Genomic DNA, 24,355 nt, shown 5'->3' on the forward strand with positions numbered 1-24,355 from the left:
AACCGTTCATGGTCAAACTGAATTATATAAAGGAAATACGAATTGAAATGGAACTTGTGCGCAAACAACTATTGGCTTTAACACATGGGACTCACTACCCACTTTTATCTTATCTTCTTGCAACTCTTTTTCAATCTTAAAGATATGCCATTTTAAAGAATTATTTCATATGTTAAAATTTTCATACAATCGAGCCGGTTTTAACGAGCCACAAACCTTATACTTTGCGAAACGCATTTAAGTGTAATTTAAAATAACCTCATTGAATCACAATTCAAATTAAATAACAATAACGTTAGTCAAATTAAATGATTTAATTTAATTATGGCTGCGTCCATCCGAATAAAATATACCTTTCGACGTTAAAATTGCTGATAAGTTCGTCTATGTGAATAGGTTGTCCATCGCTTCCATACAGTGTGTCATGCTCTCCATGTGTCAGGATACAACACACAAAACAGTCATAATTGGTATGATCGGTGTTGTGCGCGACCGTAATAAGCTCCAGAATCATTTCGCCCCGACTAAGATTATTGTGGCATTTAACATCGAAGCCTAGCCACCTAAATGTTTCTTCCAGCTCTTCTGGAAATGCATCACACACATATTTGTATAATACAAACAAAAATAGTATCATACGCAAACTAACAGTATCACAGTTATCAATATATGTTATTCTACTTCCGTTTCAAATTGTAAAAACTAATTCACCTACCGCTGCATACTTTTGATATGACATGACGTTCGATCATAGAACATGTATATCCGATCCGGCAATAATGTTTAATACAATCCGCGCGTTTGGCCTAATTAGTAACACTAATATTCCGAATACACTAATCAGGTAATAATATAAAAATATAATCAGAGAAGTCGATGTCGATTTATTGTCCCATAAAATCTGCAGTAGTATCGATGTATGATTTAAAAACCAGTTTGTTTCTTCGATATAAAATAAAATAAATCATAGGCATATTTCGGGGTATAAAATGTGTCTCTAGTCAAAGAGTAATTTTTAACACATACATTTATTGGCTTATATATTGAATTGTCTTAGTCCTCACTAAAACTATTTTTGTCTCTTAACCTAACCTTTACCTTAAACTAACATTGTAAGATAGTTATTAAGACAATCTTAACTTAAAATTGTCTGTGTATCCAACTTGTTTGTCGCAACCAATAGTATAGATAAACTGCGTTTACCTCTATCTTTATCCGAGCCATCGCGACGTTTCAAATCATTGCGATTGAACTCCTGGTTGTTGATTATTATACATACACCTGAAAAAGGTATCTCTTATATTGTCAGTTTATCTGGTGTTTACCTGAAATATGAGTTCAACTGACATAAATACAAAAAAAAACAATAACACGAAGCAACATATTTCAATCGCGACATGATATGAAACAATTGTGTGTTCGTCTTTAAATAATGTGTATTAAGAAGTTGTAAATATGATGTCTTGTTTTAGTTATCACTTGTATCGCGATTATTGGATTTTAATTATAGTTTGCTAAATAAGATTCATAATTATAAGTTTTTTTTGGTGAAATACATATTTTTATTGTTGAAAGACAATTCAATGTAAGTGCAAACTATATATCATCATGTTGGTCAACGAGTGGCACTTACGTTTCATCATAACTTATATGCTTGTATAATATTCACAAACATTTATTTTCCATAAATCAATGACAAATATCATCACAGCTATGATATACCGACAAAGACATACATATTCAGTCATTTTTGTCCTACCATAATAACGTGTCGCGTATTACTCTTGATTTTTGTACCAAAGCATAAATACAAAATAGTAGCTTTAGTTTAAACATATTTTATTCAAACGAGAATGCATATACATATATACGAAACATACAACAATTGTTTACAAACAAGTTTTATTTGGATAAGAACGGAAGACTGCGTCTTATAGAGTTCTTCTCTATAAAGGTTATTTTAGTTGCATGTTTTAAGCGAACATAATTGGTTAACTAATAAGTCGAATAAAAATGGGATAAGTGCGATAAGAGGAGAAAATAGTAGAGTAGATAAAGATAAGACTTAGTTAGAGAAAGGGAGTTATAGAGACGTTCTGAGGCAAAACTATGTTTCAAATTGTTTGCTTTTGATAATATATTTGTGTACTGCATCAGCAATTTTGGTATTAGTTTGATAGTCCAGAATGCTATCTCCATATAAGATCGTTTGGACAGAGGGGACGGAATACATTGATATAGTGTACAGGAGTCCTGCACGGATATTAATATAGAGCTGACATTCAAGGAAATAGTGAGAAGGTGACTCCCTTAGTCCGCATCGGCATAGAGGTGATGCGACTACATTACGCATGAAGAGATGTTCATTAAGCGCACTACAATTGGTTCTAATGCGTGTGTGTAAAATTTGAGGACGCCTCTCTCTATAAGAAAACAATGGGTTTTGAATTGGTCGATCACTATTGATTTGTTTTTTAAAAGAATGAATCGAGTCCGCATTTCTTAATTCTTCTGGAAGACGATTCCAATCGGTTAATGTAGATGGAAGAAATGAATTTGAGTAAGATGCAGTTCGGGCATAAATGGATTGTAAATGTGATGCATTTCTAAGCGAGTATTGGCTAGATGCTCCGACTGTGTTAGGTAGGAGTGACTGTAAGTAGTAAGGTGCTTCTCTAAAATTCATTTTGTACATTAATATTAACTTGTGTTTACGTCGTCTTTGACTTAGACTTTCCCAACCTATCTCACTATAAAGACCTTCTAGAGAGACTAATCGAGTACAACCTGATGTAATACGAGCTGCCTCTGTTTGAATTTTCTCTAATTCTTCTTTTTCACATTTGAATACTCGAGTATTGGTTGTATGAATGCAAAATAGATAGTTTCGAGAGATTTTCTATCAAGCATTGATTTTAGACGTCGCATTATATTAATCCGCTTCCATGCTTTCTCTTTAATAAAAGTAAAGTGTTCATGCCAAGTACAGTCATTTGCCAAATATACTCCTAAGTGTTTGTGAATATTTACCAGAGGTATATCAACGCTACCCATTGAGAGTGGAGGGTGGTGCGGTTTATTTGTTTTACGAGATATAAGCATTGATTCTGATTTGGAGGGATTGAAGTGTACGAGCCATTGATCAGCCCATCGTGAAATTTTATCTATATCTGATTGCAAAATAGTTGCAGTTTCATTAGGTGAGTTCACAACCATAAATAGGCTTGTATCATCGGCAAATAGGTTTATGTTGGCTTTGGGTTTATAACGTTCCATTTCATTTATATTTTCTCTCTGATAGGCGTTTCTTGTTTGATTTAGTTATTTTATTTAGCAGTCACATAAACAACCAAGCTATGTAATATGAAATTTTTACACCCATTATTGCTGCTTCTTCCTGTATTTGCGCGATGATTATCTGAGATATTAACTCCATGACGCTATATTCTCAAATCTTTTTCTATAAAGAAGGAATGTAGTTGACAATTGTTAATAGTTTTATTTGATCGTTCGTCAAAAAGTTGTAGCTCTGTTACTCTTGTATCTTCAATGCAATTGAGTAATTAAATAGTAATAAAAATGAATGCGTTTTAATTCCCTTTTATTATTGTTTAATTTGAGTTACAATGCTATGACGTTAAATTTTATTTACACTTAAATGTATTATGAATATTGCTGGGCCAAGTGTGAGGTTGAGCGCTCTATAACCAGGTTTAAACCCCCAATGCTTTGCATTGACCGTTCCAAGGCGGTGACCCCAGCTTTATTCATATTTTGTGCTTATGTTGGTTTGTATTGTGCTGTATTGTGCTGTTTTGTACTGTTTGGGCAATCGGTCACTTGCCTTAAATAAAGGACCAACTAATTGTTTTTAATGAAAATTCAATACTGCTCCAGCAGCTGGAGTTTCACTTCTTTATATTGTATGTCAGCTACTATATCATTTATGTAAACAAGAAAGAGAAGAGGGCCTAATATAGACCCCTGGGGAACACCAGCGATGATTTCTACAAGAGATGATTCTGCGCCAGGTAGAATTACTTTTTGTTTACGGTTAACAAGATAATTTGAAAGAAATGCTAATAAATCTCCCCGAATTCCTGCTGCTTTAAGTTTGAACAAAAGACCATCATGCCATACTTTGTCAAAGGCTTTACTAATATAAAAAAGACTACTCTGACTTCTAGACCATTATCAAGAGCTTTACAAAATGTATCATAAATATAGGTTAACTGATTAACCGTCGAGTCACCAGGCATAAAGCCAGATTGAGACTGTGTGAAGAATGACTTAAGACGGAGGAAATTAAAAATATGTTTGTGAATTATTCGTTCAAATACCTTTTCGATAGTATTAAGCAAAGATATAGGACGATAATTAGAAACAAGAGCTGGATCACCCTTTTTGAATACAGGACACACATTTGCAATTTTCCAACATGAAGGCATTTTACGAGCAGAGAGACAGGCTTTAAACAGTTCACATAGAGGAGAGCTAAGTTGAAACATTGCCTCCCTTAGGATACGATTATCGATTCCATCAGGTCCGGAAGCTTTCCCTACCTTTAGACATTTAATTGCATCTATGACTTCTTCTTGAGTGATATCAATTGAATTTAAGATGTTATTGTTAGCGGTATGATGAGTTGGAAGATCATGATTTGTTACATCGATTGAGGATTGATTTGCAAAATATTTATTAATGATTTCAGCTTTGCATGTGTCATTTGTCTCAAATGTGTCTGATTGTTCATCGTATAGGGTGGAATAGATTTTTTTGTGTTTGTAGACATGAAAGTGCGCAATGTTTTCCACCAGTCCTTAGCACAGAGCTCAGACGACCTAAGTTTATGCGCAATGTTCTTAAAGTATTCCAATTTAGAATTTCGTAAAAGTAAGATAACTTCATTTCTAGCACGACGAAAATTTGACCAGTGCAGTCCGGTGTTAACTTTTTGAGCTTTTCTATATAATCTTTTTCGATGTCGAATTTTTCTCTTAATTTGATTATTCATCCATGGTAAATAACGTGGACGTACGCATATGGTTTTGTCTGGAATGCACGACTTTGCTGTTTGTAAAATAGCATTAGTTATATTTTCAGCATATTTATCAATATTATCACATTTCAAAAGATGCCATTGTGTTTCAGTAAAAAGAAGTCGTAACTTGTCGTAATCACCAATGTCATAACGCAAAATATGCCGGTAGTAAGATTTTACTAATGGTCTTTTAAATGTCAAAATTCCAAAAATGGGACAATGATACCGAATATTTTGGTCAAGCAAAGGTTCTCCAATTCCAGAGAATATTACATTGCTCTGGTCACTTGCAAAAATTAAATCAATAATTGAAGATGTTTGCTATGTGTGGTGAGTGGGTTCGTGTATTAGTTGTGTGAGATTAAATTGTTGACAAAGGTTTTCTATTTGTGTTGATGATGCTGGTGAAAGGAGATTCAAGTTAAAGTCTCCTGTAATAATAATATCATTTATACATTAATCGCATGCTAACCCAAAAGAATATTCAATTGCTTTCATATACGCTGAATCTGCACTTGGTGGCCTGTAAAATACTCCAAAAAGAATTGATTTATTTTTTATGAGAGTAACTTCGATCCATATACATTCAATATGATTAAATTCAAGATCGCTTCTTCTTTTAAAAGCAATATTTTCATTTACATATATTATAACCCCTCCATGTGGATCAAGGGGACAGTCTTTGCGGATTGGCAGATGGAAACCATTGAACATGAGATCACTACATAATATGGAATCATTTAACCAGGTTACAGTAAACGCAATAATGTCAAACTCTTGTAGACCTGTGCTAAGAATGTCTCATTTATGCACCAGGCTTTGAACATTGTAATGTACAAAAGATAAGTGATTAGTCGCTGAAGTATTATAAGTGGGTGAAGAGCTATTTGTATCAGTATAAAACGATGATTCAGAAATTGAGGGTCCTGGGTTTGGATGGATATCACCTGACTGTAACAAATTACAAGAATAGTAGCTTTCGATGAATGTTCGAATATTAACATGGTTCGACATTAAATTTTTATCCACTTGTCCAGTCGGAATAGTACTATAAAATATATATTGTCCTGTCGAAAAAGTTACTGTCCTTGACCTTAAAAATTAACTTAATATAATATGAAAATTTTCAGTAATTTTACAACATATATACATATATAATATATATATATATATATATATATATATATATATATATATATATATATATATATATATATATATATATATATATAATGTCAACTGTTAGAAATGTATATAAAAAATGGCATAAATAAGCCGCAAGTGAATATGAGGTTTCTTAATACACTATAAGGGAACCAACCGCAACACTGTTGTGAATTTAACTGTTCGATTATACTCCCTGTTAACAGCACAGTATATTTTATCGTTTTTGTTTCAACATTCTTTTTTTTCCGTAAATACCAGCCACGTAACTGGATTTTTTGCTAGTTCATTTGCGCAAAAGAAGACATGTAGTTTGCTTATTTATCCCGTCCAGACTTTTAATTTTATTCTCTCGGGACTATATTTTGGTTGTCCCTGACAATCGCACTTGTGTTAATGTGAAGCCCTGATTTTTTTGTTTTGCTTGTGATTTATGACCTCTAGTGAAATAAAATTCAATCATATAATCGAAATCAACAAATATATGTTAATTTGGTAACTTGTGTTTTAAACTGTATGTTTTCTTACATGATTTGAATATATAATATATTTATTTATTTGTAATTGTGTTGTTGTCAGTTAAAAATTAGTTAGGCGTTGTGTTTGCAGTGGTACATCAAGTATATTATGATGCTAGAAGGGTACCCATATGCTGCTACATATTGATTTTTACTGTATACAGTTTTATCAAAGTTTTAAACAATCAAAGCATTTATCTACACAAAAGTTAATTGTATATAATAGGTACGAAACAAGTAAGTAGTTTATTGACACATTTGGGAACAGAATATTTGCCAAATTGAGGTGGTTAGATTCAAAGGCAGGACAATCAGTTGTGCATGATCGTCAGTACAGACGAGGTGTGTTTGTTGATGGTTGAAATACCTTTAATTATTTGTCATTATTTAAATGTTTTGTTTTGAGTTATATATACATATATAGTGCAGCATAGACTTATTTGTTCGGCTATTGAAAGCGTGTAAAAGAAAACCAATATTTAAAGGCATACTTCAACGTATAACAAATATGACACATGCCTTACGCATTCGACATGACCAGACCTCATCTTTTAACTCCTAATTGTGTAAGGTTGATACTTTTGGTACATATTACATGTGATTTCCAATAATCTCATTCTCTAATGAAGCCTACGATTTTCAATTCAATGCGTCTTAGTGTTTTAGCAAGAATATTTATGACACTAATGAGCGGATATTACAATCCTTGGTTAATTATGAATGTGATATTTTGGACACAGGTCAATGCAAACTGATATTGTGACGAGTATACTCAAATACGTTTAATCCATAATCATACGTGCCTTAATAGTCGAACATTATGCAGTTGAATATATATTTAAGTGTAATCAAAGTACTGACAGTACTGGTGTGACGATGCTTTTGAAGAGGGTTGATATAAAAGCATCTATTTAAGTTTATCTACATCACCACAATTGTGTATGTGGGTGCGAACATTTTGGGTACAACAAAAAATGGGTACGAAAATTTTGGGTACAAAAATTATGCCCAAAAAAATTGGTTACGAAAAAAGATTTGGTTACGAAAAAAAATTGGGTACGAAAAAAAAATTGGTTACGAAAAAAAGTTTGGGTACGAGCAAAAATTTGGGTACGAAAAAAAATTGGGTACGAAAAAAAATTGGGTACGAATAATGTAGGGTACGAACAAATATTGGGGGTACAGGGAAGTAGTACCCGTGGGGAACTTGATCCATTCAACGAAACTGGGAGGCGGGTTACATTCTCAATCAAATATAACAAGAAATATCTTTAAAGATATTCGACGTGTATTTTCTATACCATTTATCTTTAAAAAAAACGTTCTGTTACAGTAAAACGTTTGTGGTTATAACATTACGTTTCAGCTTATAAATGCAAAACTTAACATGCTCTTTAATTACACCATGCTCTTTAATTTCACATGTATATCATACCAAACTTTATATTTCGTTGTTTCCTTTCCTAAGTTAATGATGCTATAAGTACGGACTTGATTTCACATGCCCATGTGCATGAACATATAGTTTTTCTCTTTTGATTATTGTTTTTTTCTCTACTTCAATAAGCTTAGGCATGTTTGTTCGTTAAGTACGGCAATAATTTCATGATGATTCCCGAAAGTATGTAAGAGCACGTGAGTTTGCCCATGAACACATGGTAAGGTTAACTAAATCTCCGCGATATGTGTTTAAAACAGCAAACAATATCCAACAAACGAATGAATTATCAAACATAGTATGTGCACTGATGTGGCTCTGTAATTTTTGTTTGAAAAGTTTATTAAATATGCAAAATGAGAAAGCACGCATAAGAGCGAGTTTCAGAGATATCACACGGCTATTATGCTGTTTATATATCATAGTCGCTACAACGTTTTCAAAAGGCAGGTTCGAAATAATTCGTTTTCTTTACACTCATGATCGCGTTGAAAGTTAATTATACACGTTTTAATTCGCAATTTATTTACAGAATCACGACAAATGTCAAATACAATACAGAAAATGCATAGTTATTTCATTGGTCTATAAACATATAATGGATTGAATATAACTGATTTAAAATTAACGTTTTCAAACTATTATTAATCTTTTTCCCAGAATATGCTGTCCTATTTATAGCTTAGCTTCCTATACCTTTATCAATGATAATCAGCGAGGTATGCTGATTAGATAAATCGAGCTATCTCAATCGGACTGGCTCGGTCTTTTACATAGGTCGCCATTGTGAAGAATTTTTTCATGGTATGATAACTTAGACGAGCTGCTTCGCAGCATCGTCAAAAAATCAACAACAACAGTTTGCGCTCTTGTCAAAATTAAAAGACAAATCTGAATCTCTAAGTATGACGTATGTCATTGTTTCCGTCTGTGTATATGTTGTGGCCGAATAATTACTTGTTTCATGTAAAAGGTATGTTAAATTTTCCCCGATGAACTCATTTTTCAATATGGACCATTGCAGAATATATACAAAAGAATACACGCTCGCATTAACAGGCATATTGTTTATAACAAACATACGTTTTTGCGTAAATTGAGGACCATTTCATGATTGACCGACACACAGACAATATTAAATACTACAGAAGGACCACATTACAATATATAATTAAAAATATTAATGTAATCAAATGTCACTGTGGCATGCATAAAACGTAAAACACGCAGTAAGTTTGGTGTTGATACCAAGTGTACTTGTAAGTTGACTTGTAATTTTTTTCATGTTGCTGAAGTAAGTAAGAAAACTAAAAACAATTCGATATCTCGATGTGATACACTGATACAATTTATTATTACAGATTTTTAATACTCACATTATTTTTTTACATGCTGTTCAATGTATAATAACTAGAATATGTATAGGTAGTTGCAATTGGGTGATTTCACTCGAAATAATATCCCGATGAAGAAATAATAGTAAATCATTGTTATTATGTGGTTGTATTTGGTATTGGATAGTTATTGCGGACATATTACATCAGGTGATTTTTAGTCAGCAGTTCAACTCAGTTTAGTATGAAGTGTTCATGTCATGTTTGAATAATTGTATTTCAGGATCTCCTCCTCATACAAAACGAACAGCTTTCTTTCCGAACATTTCGCCGATTGCAGACTTACGTTGCATTCATTTTACAATTGAACTTTAATCAAAGTGAAAATCCAGTGTAACATAATCGACACATTCTGAAGCGAAAATGATGTGTTGATCTCTATGATTAACCGGTACGTTGCGTGTAACAACAGTTAACAAACCCGCGCATTAACCAACTGCTTGTATTAAATAATGTTTATGTGGGTAAAACTATACACCCTTTCAGTTATTAACTGATTATAATTACCTCCCCTGAATGACGTCATCCGGGGATACCCGATTATCGACTATAAGCAAACAAAGAGATGTCTGTTTGACAATGTGTGTTTTCAACGGTGTAAATGGACTTAAAATATGAACGAAAAGGTTTGTACTGACCTTATTATTAATAATTTATTATTTTCTTATGCAATTTTGATATTCGGTTTATAATGCTGATAAAGCAGCGGTATTGTTTTTGTCTGTTATATGTTTTCGCGAGGACGAAACGTTCAAACGAAGGATTTTTTATTGAAATAAATCCTGTTCAGAAATGTTGATATAGATTAAATAGGTGGAAATATTGACTTGTTTTATCTAAGGACATTTCGTATTCGTCAAAGTATGAACACTCGTTGGCATTTATATTTTGAAGCAACTAAAGGACGCTCGTACTGGTCTTAGTCATACCGTGCTTTTGTACCAATTGACCATTTTTTTAAATTGAAAGCCAACGGCATCCAATGCAACATATGGTTTGTTAAAAAGCTATTTGTTTTATTAGAGCTTGTACTAAGCTATACCCGGCCTAATGTGTATTAATGTGTAAAGTACAATGAATCAGTTATCATGAATGTTATGAAACAGAATTTTGTTCAACAGATTAATGACCACGACTATGCTGTCCAGTTTTACACAGCAACACCAGTATTCGACTCAAAACCGGATGGAAAACAGATTCAAGACATTACTGTATCACTCGAGAAGAAGTTGAAGGTAAATTAAATTGTTTAGTCAATTGATTTGTTTAAATAACATTTGGGAATAAAACATTTATAGACATATAATAATTAATATCAATACAAATAAAATGAAATTCTTAACCAATAGGATAAAAACACATCTTATTATTTGTGAACCACGTTTGTGGACTTTGTTATACTGATTTTAATGATCCAAAATAATTGGTAAAGTTGTTATTCACTTGATTTTTTTTAATATTATTAGTTGATCTTCATAAAATTTCAGTCTAACAGGATCTGCTGTGTGCCCAAATGTCACACCACTGGCTAAGGATTGTTAGAAGGCCATGGAAAGCCCAGCTATCATGCATTTCCAGCTGAAGATGATCCAGTTCAAGCTGTTTGGTTGAATAAAATACGAAGAGATGAAGACAGACATTTTAAGGTCAGTTGTTAGTGGTTTCAGTAAAACTTTAAATGATTTTGTATAAAGAAAAATAAAACATGTAAAGTACTATACATTTTCATGTCAGAAAAATAGTGTTGATGTGATTCAAAAAAAGCACACATATTTATTTATTCTTTTTTTTTCTTTCAGATCAGTCACAATACGGTTGTCTGTTTTCTCCATTTTGAACGTGACTGTCTTGATGAATCTGGATTTGCTAAGCGGAGGTATCTAAAACCAGGAGCCATCCCTACACTATTCGACTGCTGGAAGGACAAACCACATCTGTTGAAGCGAATTCAAGTGGAACGTGCAATTAACAAGATTAAAAGTTTTCACATATTTGATCAGGTCATTCTGGTTTCTCTGTTTGGGATAATTAATCAAATTTGGACAGTTTGCTCATTGCTCACTCTTTTCCAAGACCCAATTATACCATGTCCTGGTGTTTAACATACATACCATTTATATGAACATTTGTTGTTCGTGTACATCATACTACATGTAGGCTAATGAAAAACCATTGGCTGTTCATGTAATATTTGTACATTTTTTGGCTTTGTATAAAGTTTTTGATAATTATCTTGATATAAGCATTGATTTAGTTACAGATTAATGCTTAAAGAGTACTTAAAGCTACACACCTTGAAATAAAGTACATGTTCATATAGATGCAATTTGAAAGTGTGCAAAATTTTCATTAAATCTATAGTCTAGTTAGCAAGTAATTTATTATTTTTCAAACAGGAATAACTGCTTTTAAAACTGAAAGAAGGATTTCTATATTAAACACGATTATTTTTTACTTTTTAAAGCGCAAAAAAAGATGGCTTTCTACCTTGTTACCACCAGATATATTCTAGTTGGCATAATAAAATTAAATCTATAGCCTAGTTTAATAGCAAGTTATTTTTTTTTTCAAACAGTACTGCTTTTAAAACCGAAAGTAGGATTTCCAGACGTACACATCCATTTCGACAAACGCGATTATTTTTAAGTTGTAAAGTGCAAAAAAGATGGATTTCTACCTTGTAACCACCAGATATATTCTAATTGGCATAGATAAAATATGTCACTCATACTTAAATTTACTATGCCAAATAAGGTGTGTGGCCTTTACATAAAAATTGTATATACATCTTTTTAATCATGTTTGTTAATTTGTTTTGATTGTATGACTACTGAATAAATAATTTTGTTAATAGAAATTTTAGTTTTTTTTTGGGAAATATTAGGTAAAACTAAGAAAGTCCAATGCATATTGAGACAAATCAGTACTTAAGTTCGTTTCCTGGGAAGAACCATTACTGATTCTCAATGGGGATCGAAACTGGTTGCTCCAGATTGCTTAGCAGACACCATAGCAACTATTTCACTAAGACTCTGCTACAGATTTGCATAATCCTTTGAGTAAAAACACTTTGTAATCAATGATATAAGCTTTATTACAACAGAAATAATGCAAGATAAGCACATTTGAGTAGCATAGTTCATCACAAAACAGTATGAAGTATCATTAATTGTAAGATTAATGATGAAAGACAACATGTGAAAGCTAGAAATCATAAACTAATTTAAGGAAACACAATCTGAAAATTACAAACATTCAGATACAGGTATTGCACCAAAATGAGCTGAGATCCTATGATTATATTGAATGAATAAATGTGATTTGAGGTGAATCTCACAAATACTGACACTAAAATAACACAAAATTAAATACTTTCAAATATAATTTAGATTATTTCAATACTCTTTATTTCTGATTACCGGTTTTTCATGGAGCGGAAACACTTGCATCTAACAATTGTTGAACTGTTACGTTCAGATGACCATGTGTCGAATACATAACCGTCATGAAAAAACACATAGCCTCGTTGAATAGGCTTTTCAACACCCAGTTTTGAACCTTTACCAGAACTTTTGGTCCATTCCAGAATGTTCATGTACGAAAAGTCTTTGAAGATCAGTCTGGTGCTTTGGGTCCATGTGCATTCTTCCAAATTAAGATGTTCTTCCGCTGTTGACACTGTTGATTGTCCTTGACAGTTCATACAGGACGACTTCTGCTTAGCTGCAAATGGCTGGTCTGGATAAGGATCCACAATTAGGATGTTATCCTGGTTGTCACTGAATTTCTTTACCCTGGAAAATATATAAAAGTAAAGATTTAAACTTTGTAACAGAACATTAAGATTTAAGGTGTTACAAAAAAAGCACTACTCCAGAGTCTGTTTCAGATACTTGTTTTCCACCTAATAAACGCCACCCCTACCTTCTTTGTGACCAAAAAATGTATAAAGACAATTTAACTAGTGGCAACCAATTTCTAATGCAGACTTAAGAGAGTAATGTAACTTATTATGTCAGGGATTTTAATTGAAGCAGAAAGCTGTGTGCCACTATGCATGTTATATACATTGTAAAGTACTATATGCTGTGTGGTCGAGTCAGGCTGACTAAACAGATAAAACTTATTTTTAACAGACTGGTTGACAGAAACATAGAAAAAAATTCACAACATGAATGTGCGTTTTTAATATAAAAAGCAGGCTTTTTCCTGGCCATTTTGGGAAAAAAGCAATTGCAGGATTGTGAATTTTTCGTGCCAAAAATCAACTGATTTGGGAAAAACTAATATAAAATAACCCTTCACAATCATTCAAATTAGATGAAAAATCATATTATTCATGGTAATGTACTTTGTTAGATGTCATTTACATATATTTGAGTTAAAATAATCATAACCTCTTCTTTCTTTTTTTATTGGGAATTATTTTTTTCAAATTACAATTTAGGTTAGGGAATGGGTCCGTTTAACTGACCCATAGATACACCAGGAAAAGGCCTGAAAAGGCGATATAAAATAAGTACCTCAAGCAAAGTTCGGCTTTTGTCTCATTCGATTTCACAGCTTGTCCCCGGCATTTCAACCATATTCGCAACTCTGTAACTTTGCATCTTTCTGGTTGAAGTTGCGGTAAAACAGCGCCAGGGACATCCTTGGCATACAGCTACAAAAAATAAAAAGGCAGGTTTTAAGCATTACAGTATTGCTTCTTTAGAAAAAAATCATGTTACTTATATAAAATACAAAATTCATCATATTATTTTTTTAGAAAATGGTTTGAAATAAATATGATCGATACTGAATGTAGTGTAAGTTACATGTTTTTTTTTAAAGTGGCAATAATGCTTAAAACCTGACAGCTGAACTTGTATGCTTTCATGTTGGGTCTCTGTACCGAGTCAATATTTATTAGAGTGTATTTATGGTACATGACTATGTCCGGATATATTCATGCCACCAATGTGTATGTATTTGCATAATTATATTAATAATAAACTTAGGAGTATTTATTATAGTGAATTCACATTTTAAACAAAAAAACAAACCTTATGACACTCACAGTCGTGTACTGTTGTACTTTCTTTTCTGTTACAGGATCTGGTTCAGCCATGGTACTTCACTGTTTCTGAACATAGCATTTGGGATGATTCCTGAAAAAAACCCACATATAATGCTTTTTTGCAGCTGATTTTTATATTATTTCAACACTTCAGTCAAACACTCAAAGAAACAAAGGATAGTTTCGGTTTTGAAAGTTTATAAATATAGAGATTTTGGTGTAAAAAACATGAAAGTTAAATGACCCGTTCTCCTGATTGGTTTTCATTCACATTCTTCTACTTTCTAGTTCTATTTAAGAATAAAAAAAGCCCCGAAATCATATAATTCCTATGATAAAATCATGATTACAAATATAAACTTTCTGAAAATAACTCGTAATACGCTTTGCTTTCAAAATTTGGCATTTTTATACAATATTTACTTTTAGGTTCCAATCCAGGTGTAATGGTATATGTACGAACATGAAATGTGTCTTGACAAAACGGAATGTTTAATGCATTTTTTCTCACTTCATCGTACTTAAAAGTAAATAGACAACAAGCGATAGCTTTAATATGCGTCAATAAAATAATAAAAATAAAACATGTGTGCAACTTACGCATATATTGTGCTAAAGACGTTGATTTCTTCAGCGACACAGTAAAATTTTATTTTCTCTGGCGAATTTCTATCCCCCGTTGACGTCACATCCGGCTAAGGGACACAACTCTAACACTAGTAAAAGCGAATAACTGAAAGGGTCTATACAACATAACAGGTTCATTCAGTCATAAAGTCCAAGATCAAATGTCAAATAAATAATATACCTCAAATAAATAATATACCTCTAGGTATGTGGGTCATTTCATATCTTGGTAGAGTCGGTTGCTCATCTATTCTTATTGTTTTCATCTGTTCAGTAGCTGTCGTCATAGTATCATCAGGAGCACTGTCTCCACGAAATTTAATAACATTCCGCGCCTTTTTTACAATGTCTTTTATGGACGCGTCTGATGCTACTAGACTAATTCCGGCTTGTGTTTGGTTATTAGATCTCTGAACATCTGATTGTACGGTGTCTTCCTCAGCATTTCGTACTTCAGAGAAATTCATGAATTTCAAATATGTGTAGTTGTAGTTTTGAATTATACAAGCTTTTCTTGACAGTTAAATAACATATTATACATTAAATATTAAACAAAGGAAGCGCATATTCAACACACAAACATACAATTATACAAATTTAATGAATATTATCATTTTACTTTATGCATTAATGGCCGTCTAAGTACAAAAGCAATTACAAAACATGTATATGTAATTAAAGAAACATTCCGTAGGACACTTTTGTTGCATTTAAGAAGCATAATTAGAGTTAAAAAAATAAACGTACAGATAACAATTTATCTATGCGGATACTCTTATGTCGTTATTAATATTGTTATCGATAAGATATATAAACAATATGTGCAAAGTTTAATGCTTAAAAAGAGTGTGCTGCTTTAATACGGGAGATTAAGAGAGAGCTAGAAAGGCCCATCGTGTTAAAAATGGTGTCCAGAAGGAAACGAAATTAAAATGAGCTTAAAATGCAAAACGCCTGACATCTAAGAAAGCATAGTACTTCAATCTATGTCATTGATCACGTTAATTACTCGCGTATTTGCATGTGTGCAAAAGAATAACAATGACATGGGAAAACGAAATATCTAATAAGAAATATCCCATGGAAATGCAAATTTCGAACAACAATTTTGTGTTGAACGAAATTTTTTTCCGCTAAACCTATGGGATTTTTTCCCGAAAAAAAGCAGAAAAATACCCATGGGAAAAAGAAAAATACCCATGGGAAAATGCAAAAATCCCATGGGTGGACCAACTTTGCGAATACATTACATATTGAAAAATCAATTATAAATCAAAAATAAGACTTTTATATCGCATGCTTTATCTCAAAGAAGCAAATCTTCAAGAAAATGGGTACTCGAGTTTGCGGAATTTTGGTTTTTCCGGTTGGCCGTTATGAATGCAATTGAAATTATATGAAAAAACATCAATAATTGGTCACAAACAAGCATAATATAACACGCACTAACCGAAATAGAAATATTTAAATATATATTAATTAATTGCAATAAATGTTATAGTTGGAGAGTCTATAAATATGTTTGGTAAATATACAGAATCAAATGTATATAGTAACGATGTTGGTTATTTACCATATTTACACTGTAAATTAGAGGAATTACCAACGCGACCGTGACGGACTGGGTAGTCAAATACTTGCAAAGTCAGATTGGACTGTGTAAGTATCATATTTAAAATGTAAATGAACCATACACTGCACCAATGCATAACCATATCTTACTTAACTTGCTTACATTAAGTTTGATTTTGTAACACTGTGTCACTTTTTAAAATAAGCTGTGGTATATTATTCTATTAGATATGGGTATTGTTATTCGATTAACAAATTTCATTTCAACCGAGAAAGTCATACAGCCTTTATTTTTTTGTAATGCATGTAAGCAAGGTTTTCACTTTTAAAACCCATTTTGACAAAATAATACAACGGACCAGAAACACTGTAACAACTTGTAAGAAGAGTCGCCCAAGGATCATACTGTCGGGTTTGTCAATATCTGTCATTCATTTGAGGAAAAGACGTCGCTTGAAGTTGTCCAGTCTTGCCTTTATGAATACTTATGACAGACCAAGCACTTTCATTTTACACTCCAGATGCATCATTTGAACAATCATTGGATGGCACTAAGACAATGAAAAAGCATTTAGTCTAAATATAGTAAAATTTACCTACCTGCCTTATTAAGGTCAAGTTTGAACAATGGATCAGATGCAACAATGTTCGATGGTTCATTAGTATAATTCCCTTCATCTTCTTCAGCTAAAAATAAATAAAAAACACACTGTTGTCATGTCATAGTACCTCAAAAAGTTACGTGTGTGTACTGTACTCAAATATACCGCTTTATTCTTAATTATAACAAGAGAAACGAGCTGGCACGAAGACAAAAAAACATTAATTGTAAACAGAGACTAGATGAACATACGTTGTTTTTGTATGCAGACATATATCAATGGCTCAGAGTTGAGTATCATGTTATTTCTAAAAATTTGATCTAGCATTTGTAAGCATATAACAAGAAATGTACATTTCCAGAAAGGAAATGTATTTTTGCTTTGAGTAAGACGAAGTTCATGGAAATCTCTGCACAATTGATGAAGTTATGGCTGTTCCAAGCGATGCACCCTGTTGTAGGGTCATTTTGAGTTGAACACCTTGTTTATATATATATATATATATATATATTTGATATTGTTTCTTCAGAGAAGTTGATTTTTCGTTATTATTTGATTATTTTTCATTAAAAATTATGTTTTTACTCATTAATATCATGCCACACGTAAACCACCTAAGCTTAACAATAGGAAAATGCTTTATTGATTAATTCATAACATTTTAGCTATCTGGAATATGACCGACTAACGTCAATACAATCAGCCAAAAAGGTATTTCTTTTAAATGTTATACAAATATAAGAAATGATATGCAGTATGTTTGTTATATTTATTTGCAGATGAGCGAAAGATAAAGAAAGAATAATAGTACAATATCCTTCAGATTTTATGATGGGAACATGTAGATAGACAGGTATCATCATTATATCTCAACCCATGGTACCGCATATGCTGCAATGGAGTTGTTGGAGTTTTTTTGTTAAATAAAATTATAAAATTGATTTTGGTCATTGATACAATTGTTATTATGTTTCTGTAGTTTGGATGCATTATATGTGTTTAATTTTGTCATGATTGTGTATCAGTGTCAGGAAATTGTTTATTAAATATTTATAATCAAATAACGTAATCAGACTTTGTTAGCAATGTGTAACTTCTTTTTGCAACTTAACCATATATAGATACATTTAATTATGATTAAAAAATAAACGCTGCATTAATTGGTTTTACTCATCAAAATTTCAAACCAGGGTCCATTCCACGCCTGTTTTTTTTTAAATCTATTAAAATCCCTGCTGGGATATATATTCCAAGAATTTTACATGTGCAAATGGTGCAGTAGTGTTAAGATAGTATTGCATTGACCATATCTGTCAGTAAAGTGTTTCTAATCTGCAACTGACTCCAAATATCAAACAACGCCTTGCTGCTCTCACCTGAGACTCAAATACAATTAATTGCTCTGATCTTTTGTATGTTTGTGTACTAAACTTGACTTCTGAAATTTGTTTTATATCTTAATGACAGTGTCATAATTGGAACACATGTTTTGCTCAAGTTGAAAATGAGGGCAAAAGAAATTAGGGTTTTTCGACTGTTTTAGCTGATTATATCACTTCATACCAGAAAAACTGCATCACCTCATGGCAGCAAGGTATTTAATTGGAAAATGTTTGAACTCTCCGGAGATAATTATGAATTAACAAAAACAAGAGTTCTGAGCAAGTCGAATGATGGTCAGGTTAACATTTGATTTATTGCTTGTTCACAATGTTTCAATAGAGTCACTCAAGAACAAAGGCAAATCCATCTGCCAGCAATGGTTACAACAGACTAGAGTAATTTTTAAACGCGACATGGCTATCACTACAACAAAATAATACCTTTTGCGATGTTCATGATGATTGGGCAAATAATCTGACTTCAAAAATTAAAGGTTCTACCAGTTGACGTACTCACCAAGTGTTTATCCCCAAATGACAGAGAATAGAACTAAGCCGAGATATCATATAAAGAAAATTTAATATAAATTGTTCAGACAATTTTTCAAGAAGATTGGCCAATAATGTGACCTCTAGAATGTTCACAATCCAAGATGCAGACATGTCATGAGATAAAACATTTTTTTTTATTTTAACTAATTGAGTTATAGAAGGAATTTAATATTTATCCTACTAAATGATATGTCGGAAGATTTTTTTATTTTGATCTCTTGCCGTCGGTTGTGAGAAAAACACATTGAATACAGTTTACTATATCTGAGATATAGCCCTGAAAAGTGCAATCACACAAAAACAACAAATGGTATTAACTCTTATTTAAGAAAGTGAAGGGTTATGTTTTTCAAGCATGGCACTTCTCCTTATTAATATCGATACACCTATGAAGTTTCATGTTGAACTCCTGCATGATATCTGGGATATAGCCCTGAAAATGAACAAAAGGGCAATTACTCTTAATAAAGACATGTATGGTTATGGTTGTTGTACATGACATTTCGCCGCATTGATATCTATACACCTATGAAGTTTCATGTTCACATCTTATATAGTTTCTGAGATATAGACCTAAAATAAGTGTGACAGACGGACGGACTGACAGACGGACGGACAGGGCCAATTCTTTATCCCTCCGCCTGTGGCGGGGGATAATTAAGAACATCTTTCAGAGCGAGTGTTTATTGATTACAGTTGACAAAGAGAGTTTAATATCACATATATCTAAAATATGATCATTGCGTCATAAAAAATATGCGTGAATCAATTAAAGAGACGCATTTAATATGAACTAGCTTGTATGAGGCTATGTTTCTTTTGCTTTTGTATGAGCATTACAATACATACGCACGACGAATAGTTATTTATTGCTTAACATCTGCTGAGACGAGTGTGAGGGAATACGAAATTGTTGGACTTTATTCTGTACACTTGTTATGATATATCCAAGTACTGTGATTATTTTTTTAATTTATAATATGCTTCTAAAGCAACATAGGATGTTTTAAAGTGCTGCCAGTAGTAGACAGGCATACTCGTGAATTGGAATTTAATATGTATAAGCCTGCTAAGTAATAGATCAGATATAAAATAATTGGTCAGTAACCTGAAAGATACTGGGTAGTTGCCATCGAGTATATGATATAGTAAAACATATATAGTTATGTCGCACGCACCCCTTAATCTCATAATCGTACTAAACTGAACTATTTTAAATGAAAATAAGCGTAATTGACTTTGTAAAATGCCTTAAATGAAGACTCCAAAACATATTTTAAGTTTTAAAGGGATATGATTTGTAAAGATCCAGTTCCAATGGACTACCCATTGTTGTTGCAAGAATAGGTACTTGCACGCATAAACATAACTCTAAAATTCGAAGTATTAGAAGCGGCATCGCTTTGCTATATGGCACGTCGGAGTTTTCAGCTTTGGTATGTTTAACATGCGTTTTAAATGTCTACAACATATGTGAAGTAGTTACAGGGATGCCCAATGTTTGAACGCAGACGTTAGTTTTAACACTCCATAGGGGTAGAGATAGTACTTTTTCGCTTTGCAGCAGCTCCCAAGAGAGGGCTGGTACACCTGGTTCTCACCTGACACTCAAATCTCACTTATGATTCCGAGACCTTGACGCAACCACACCATGGTAACCGCTTCTGCTGACGAACGAAACAAAAGAGGTGACTGGCACATTTTCTATAAACATCTGCAAGTTCTTCGACAGAAAATTGGCGCCGCCAAGATTTATTCAAGCCCTCGAAAAGAAAATGAAGAAACCAAAAATACAGAATACAAAGCGGGCTCGGTCGGGGCTTTGAATAACCATGGTCGCGCACTCCACTGTGAGTCCCCAGGGTGGATGCGACAAGTAGGATAATAAAGTTTACCAAGCGATCAAGATGGCAGCAAAGGGACCAATCATACACACGTGAAACGTAAGTACACTCCTTGCATGCGGATAAATCCACATACTGAAGCATGAGCTGAAGCACTAGCGCTTGGAAATGTTCTTACTAGCAGAGGCCAGGTGGCAAGGCTTCGGAAAAAACATCAACGGAAGAACGACACAAGTTACGGATCATCGGAGAGAATTCCAAACATCGGGTTGCTTACATCGTTAGGAAGGAGGTAGCCAACAGCATCATGAGTTGCATCCCATTCTCCAGGAGACTCATCTCCACTTGTATTCTAGCTAGACCTCACAACATCAACATCATCAAGGTCTACGCACCGACATCAGACTACGACAACGAGGAGAATACATATACTATCTGCATAGATGTTGCACATTAAACATAACCCTAGCATTTGACCAACGCCTGCAAACCAGAATACAGTACAGATAAAAAGCATTAACAATATGTCCATCTTAATTTGCCGGAAAAAAGTCATTTTTCGTAAATAAACCCCTCTAGTGTTATACTGCGGACTATATACAAAAATATACAACGTTGTGTCATTAAAATTACATAAAACACCAAAGCTCCTACGGAAAGGTGTCATTTAGTAATATGTAATACTTATATGTAAAAATTTCCTATAGCTTATATATTAATTATCATTTAAAATCAATTGATACATAATATGCAAACTTAAAATGGTTATTATTCTAATTAATTGCAGGACATAGTTATGTGCCTTTTAAGTGACCTAGTATTAGACATATTTTAAGTTCAAAGATAATAAAATTCATACACACTTTTTACAAACAAAACACCTAAACCAGATCATAACGCTGACGAACATGTCAGAAGTGTCGCTCAATCAACTCCTGTACAAATAATTGTGTGACTAAACACGTCTTTTATGCACGAAATATATGGATTTGGGGCAAAATTGAAATCCTAATTGGGTTAATTTTGTTTTTGAAATGATAATTTGTAAATGGATTACTTATATTGAGACGAACTGGTGTGCATAACAAAACCTTTTTACGAACCTGCTACGTCTCGTTCGTAGTCTGCTTGTGCAGTTTTGTTTGCTGCCTGTTGCATGCGCTCAATGCATTTTTCAAGGCGATGTTCCCTATCTTTCTTGCTATAAAGGCATAGTTGCTCAAGTATTGTCATCTTTTTAAGGCGTATCAGCCCAAACTGATTAGTAGCATCCAATTTCTGCAGATGTTTTGACAAGGTCCTTTCCGCCATCTCAGAAAAACGTTCGCCGGTCTTTTTTGCTTCTTCAAACGTTTGATTGACCTCTTTCAACAGCTTGCCCAGTTCTTCAAAGGACATACGATCATTCTGCAACTGCAGGCAAATCCAAACAAATATTGTGTTGTTTTTGCTCAAAACAAATATGTTATATGTCAAATCATGTTGAAAATAATACGGTTTGATGGATTTAATACGGTTTATGTCCTTGAGAGATTGTAGTATCATTTCATGAATGGTAACATTTATTTTTCACGAGTTGCAGAGCCATTGGTGAAGTCATATCTTTAATATTACTTATACTTTTATAAAACAAAATCTTATATTGAAACATATTGAAACATAACATTATTTTAACTTAAAATATCTGTTTAGTCCATGCCAATAAGTTTCGTGAATTGGACCTTATAAATGCGAACTAGTATGATTTATAGAAATGACGTTTAGTGATGAAACTGTACAATTGTGCTTCAATGTCTTCATCCTCGTCAATTGTCCCTCAATTTAAACATACTCGTCAATTTATTACATTATTATTTTTCAACTTTATTTTACTTTTTCTATTTTACATGTGTATATCAATTATACGATTTACAATTAATATTAATACATTCATAGCTGAATAATGATCATGTTAGTTGGCTCTTCGACTCAGTTTCTTTACCACAAAACTTTATACACCATTTTTTACAGCAAACCAACATTTTGTTTTTAAAACTTTGCGCGTGTGCATTATCCAAACATTTATATATTGTACAAGATAAGTATTGATGCAAAGCATCAAAGGGCTTCGGGAATTTCAGTGTAAAAGGCACTCAATGAAGTTACATGGAACGTTTTTTTTTCTACTGTAAATATTAATATATTGGCCGTTTATTTTAAACAAAATAGAAAAAGATACTGGTATAACCAATATCTATGATTTTGTGTTATAACCCCAAATAATCGTTATCTATGATGTTGTGTTATAAACCCCAAATAACCATTATCTATGATTTTGTGTTGTAACCCCCACATATTTCATAGTTCATTTTATTTACACTGGTTTCCTTTTTTACTGGCATTCGTGTGCAGTTTTCATTAATGGAACAGAACTGTGAAGATTTTACAAAATCTGCTCCTTCTTGTAAGCGTAATTTATAAATTTCATATTTTTCTCAACTTCAAGGGGAGATGATTCTGAACTTTTTCGTACGTTGCTCATTTACGATACGGGTTGAGTACTCATTGATATGAAAACACTGTAAAAGTTTTAATGTGTTTACGACCCCCCCCCAACCCCACCCACACACACCCTCTCACACATATATTTCATGGGCATAATAAAAACAAACAAAAGATGTGTTTGTCAGAAACACAATGCCCCCTAATGCGCCGCTTTTTCATTATTTATTTACCTTTGACCTTGAAGGATGGCCCTGACCTTGACTTTTCTCCAATCAAAATGTGCAGCTCCATGAGATACAGATGCATGCCAAATATCAAGTTGCTATCTTCAATATTTCAAAAGTAATTGCAAAACTTGAATGTAATGTTATTTTTTTTACCTTTGACCTTGAAGGATGACCTTGACCACTTTTACCACTCAAAATATGCAGCTCAATGAGATACACATGCATTCAAAATATCAAGTTGCTTTCTTCAATATTTCAAAGTTATTGCAAAACTTTCATTTACGGTTAAAGATTTAATTTTTTTTACCTTTGACCTTGAAGGATGACATTGACCTTTCACCACTCAAAATGTGCAGCTCCATGAGATACACATGCAAGCCAAATATAAAGTTGCTATGTTCAATATTTAAAAAGTTATTGCAAAACTTAAATGTAAGGTTAAAGTTTTGAT

At 32.8% G+C, this 24,355-nt stretch overlaps 2 protein-coding genes and 1 long non-coding RNA gene across 3 annotated transcripts in view; 1 reads left to right on the forward strand and 2 right to left on the reverse strand.

Moving 5' to 3' along the window:
* Positions 1-24,355, reverse strand: part of LOC127837318 (uncharacterized) — a 43,756-nt gene that overhangs the window by 16,302 nt on the left and 3,099 nt on the right. Inside the window, exons 3-7 of the mRNA XM_052364279.1 lie at positions 22,297-22,606; positions 17,414-17,500; positions 15,441-15,692; positions 1,204-1,281; positions 354-585 (exon numbers count right to left, since the gene is read on the reverse strand). Coding sequence (XP_052220239.1) covers positions 354-585; positions 1,204-1,281; positions 15,441-15,692; positions 17,414-17,500; positions 22,297-22,606 — 959 coding nt within the window. The remainder of the gene's footprint in view (positions 1-353; positions 586-1,203; positions 1,282-15,440; positions 15,693-17,413; positions 17,501-22,296; positions 22,607-24,355) is intronic.
* On the forward strand, positions 10,046-11,225 carry LOC127837332 (uncharacterized). The gene is made up of 3 exons (XR_008029228.1): positions 10,046-10,181; positions 10,677-10,790; positions 11,043-11,225. It is a non-coding gene; the product is annotated as an uncharacterized LOC127837332 (long non-coding RNA).
* LOC127837325 (uncharacterized) lies at positions 12,956-15,361 on the reverse strand. The gene is made up of 4 exons (XM_052364287.1): positions 15,215-15,361; positions 14,615-14,705; positions 14,079-14,218; positions 12,956-13,349 (listed from the first exon to the last, which is right to left on the reverse strand). The coding sequence occupies exons 2-4, from the start codon at positions 14,663-14,665 to the stop codon at positions 12,971-12,973; spliced, it is 570 nt and encodes a 189-aa protein (XP_052220247.1). The 5' UTR covers positions 14,666-14,705; positions 15,215-15,361; the 3' UTR covers positions 12,956-12,970.

Source organism: Dreissena polymorpha, chromosome 7, assembly GCF_020536995.1.
Source record: "Dreissena polymorpha isolate Duluth1 chromosome 7, UMN_Dpol_1.0, whole genome shotgun sequence".
Taxonomy (NCBI): Eukaryota; Metazoa; Mollusca; class Bivalvia; order Myida; family Dreissenidae; genus Dreissena; species Dreissena polymorpha.

Coding starts and splice junctions, on each gene's coding strand:
- LOC127837325 (XM_052364287.1), bottom strand. CDS start 14,665: ATGGCTGAACCAGATCCTGTAACAGAAAAGAAAGTACAACAGTACACG. Junction 14,219..14,614: donor AAGTACAACAGTACACGACT/GTGAGTGTCATA, acceptor TATTTTTTGTAG/CTGTATGCCAAGGATGTCCC. Junction 13,350..14,078: donor AAAGCCGAACTTTGCTTGAG/GTACTTATTTTA, acceptor TATATTTTCCAG/GGTAAAGAAATTCAGTGACA.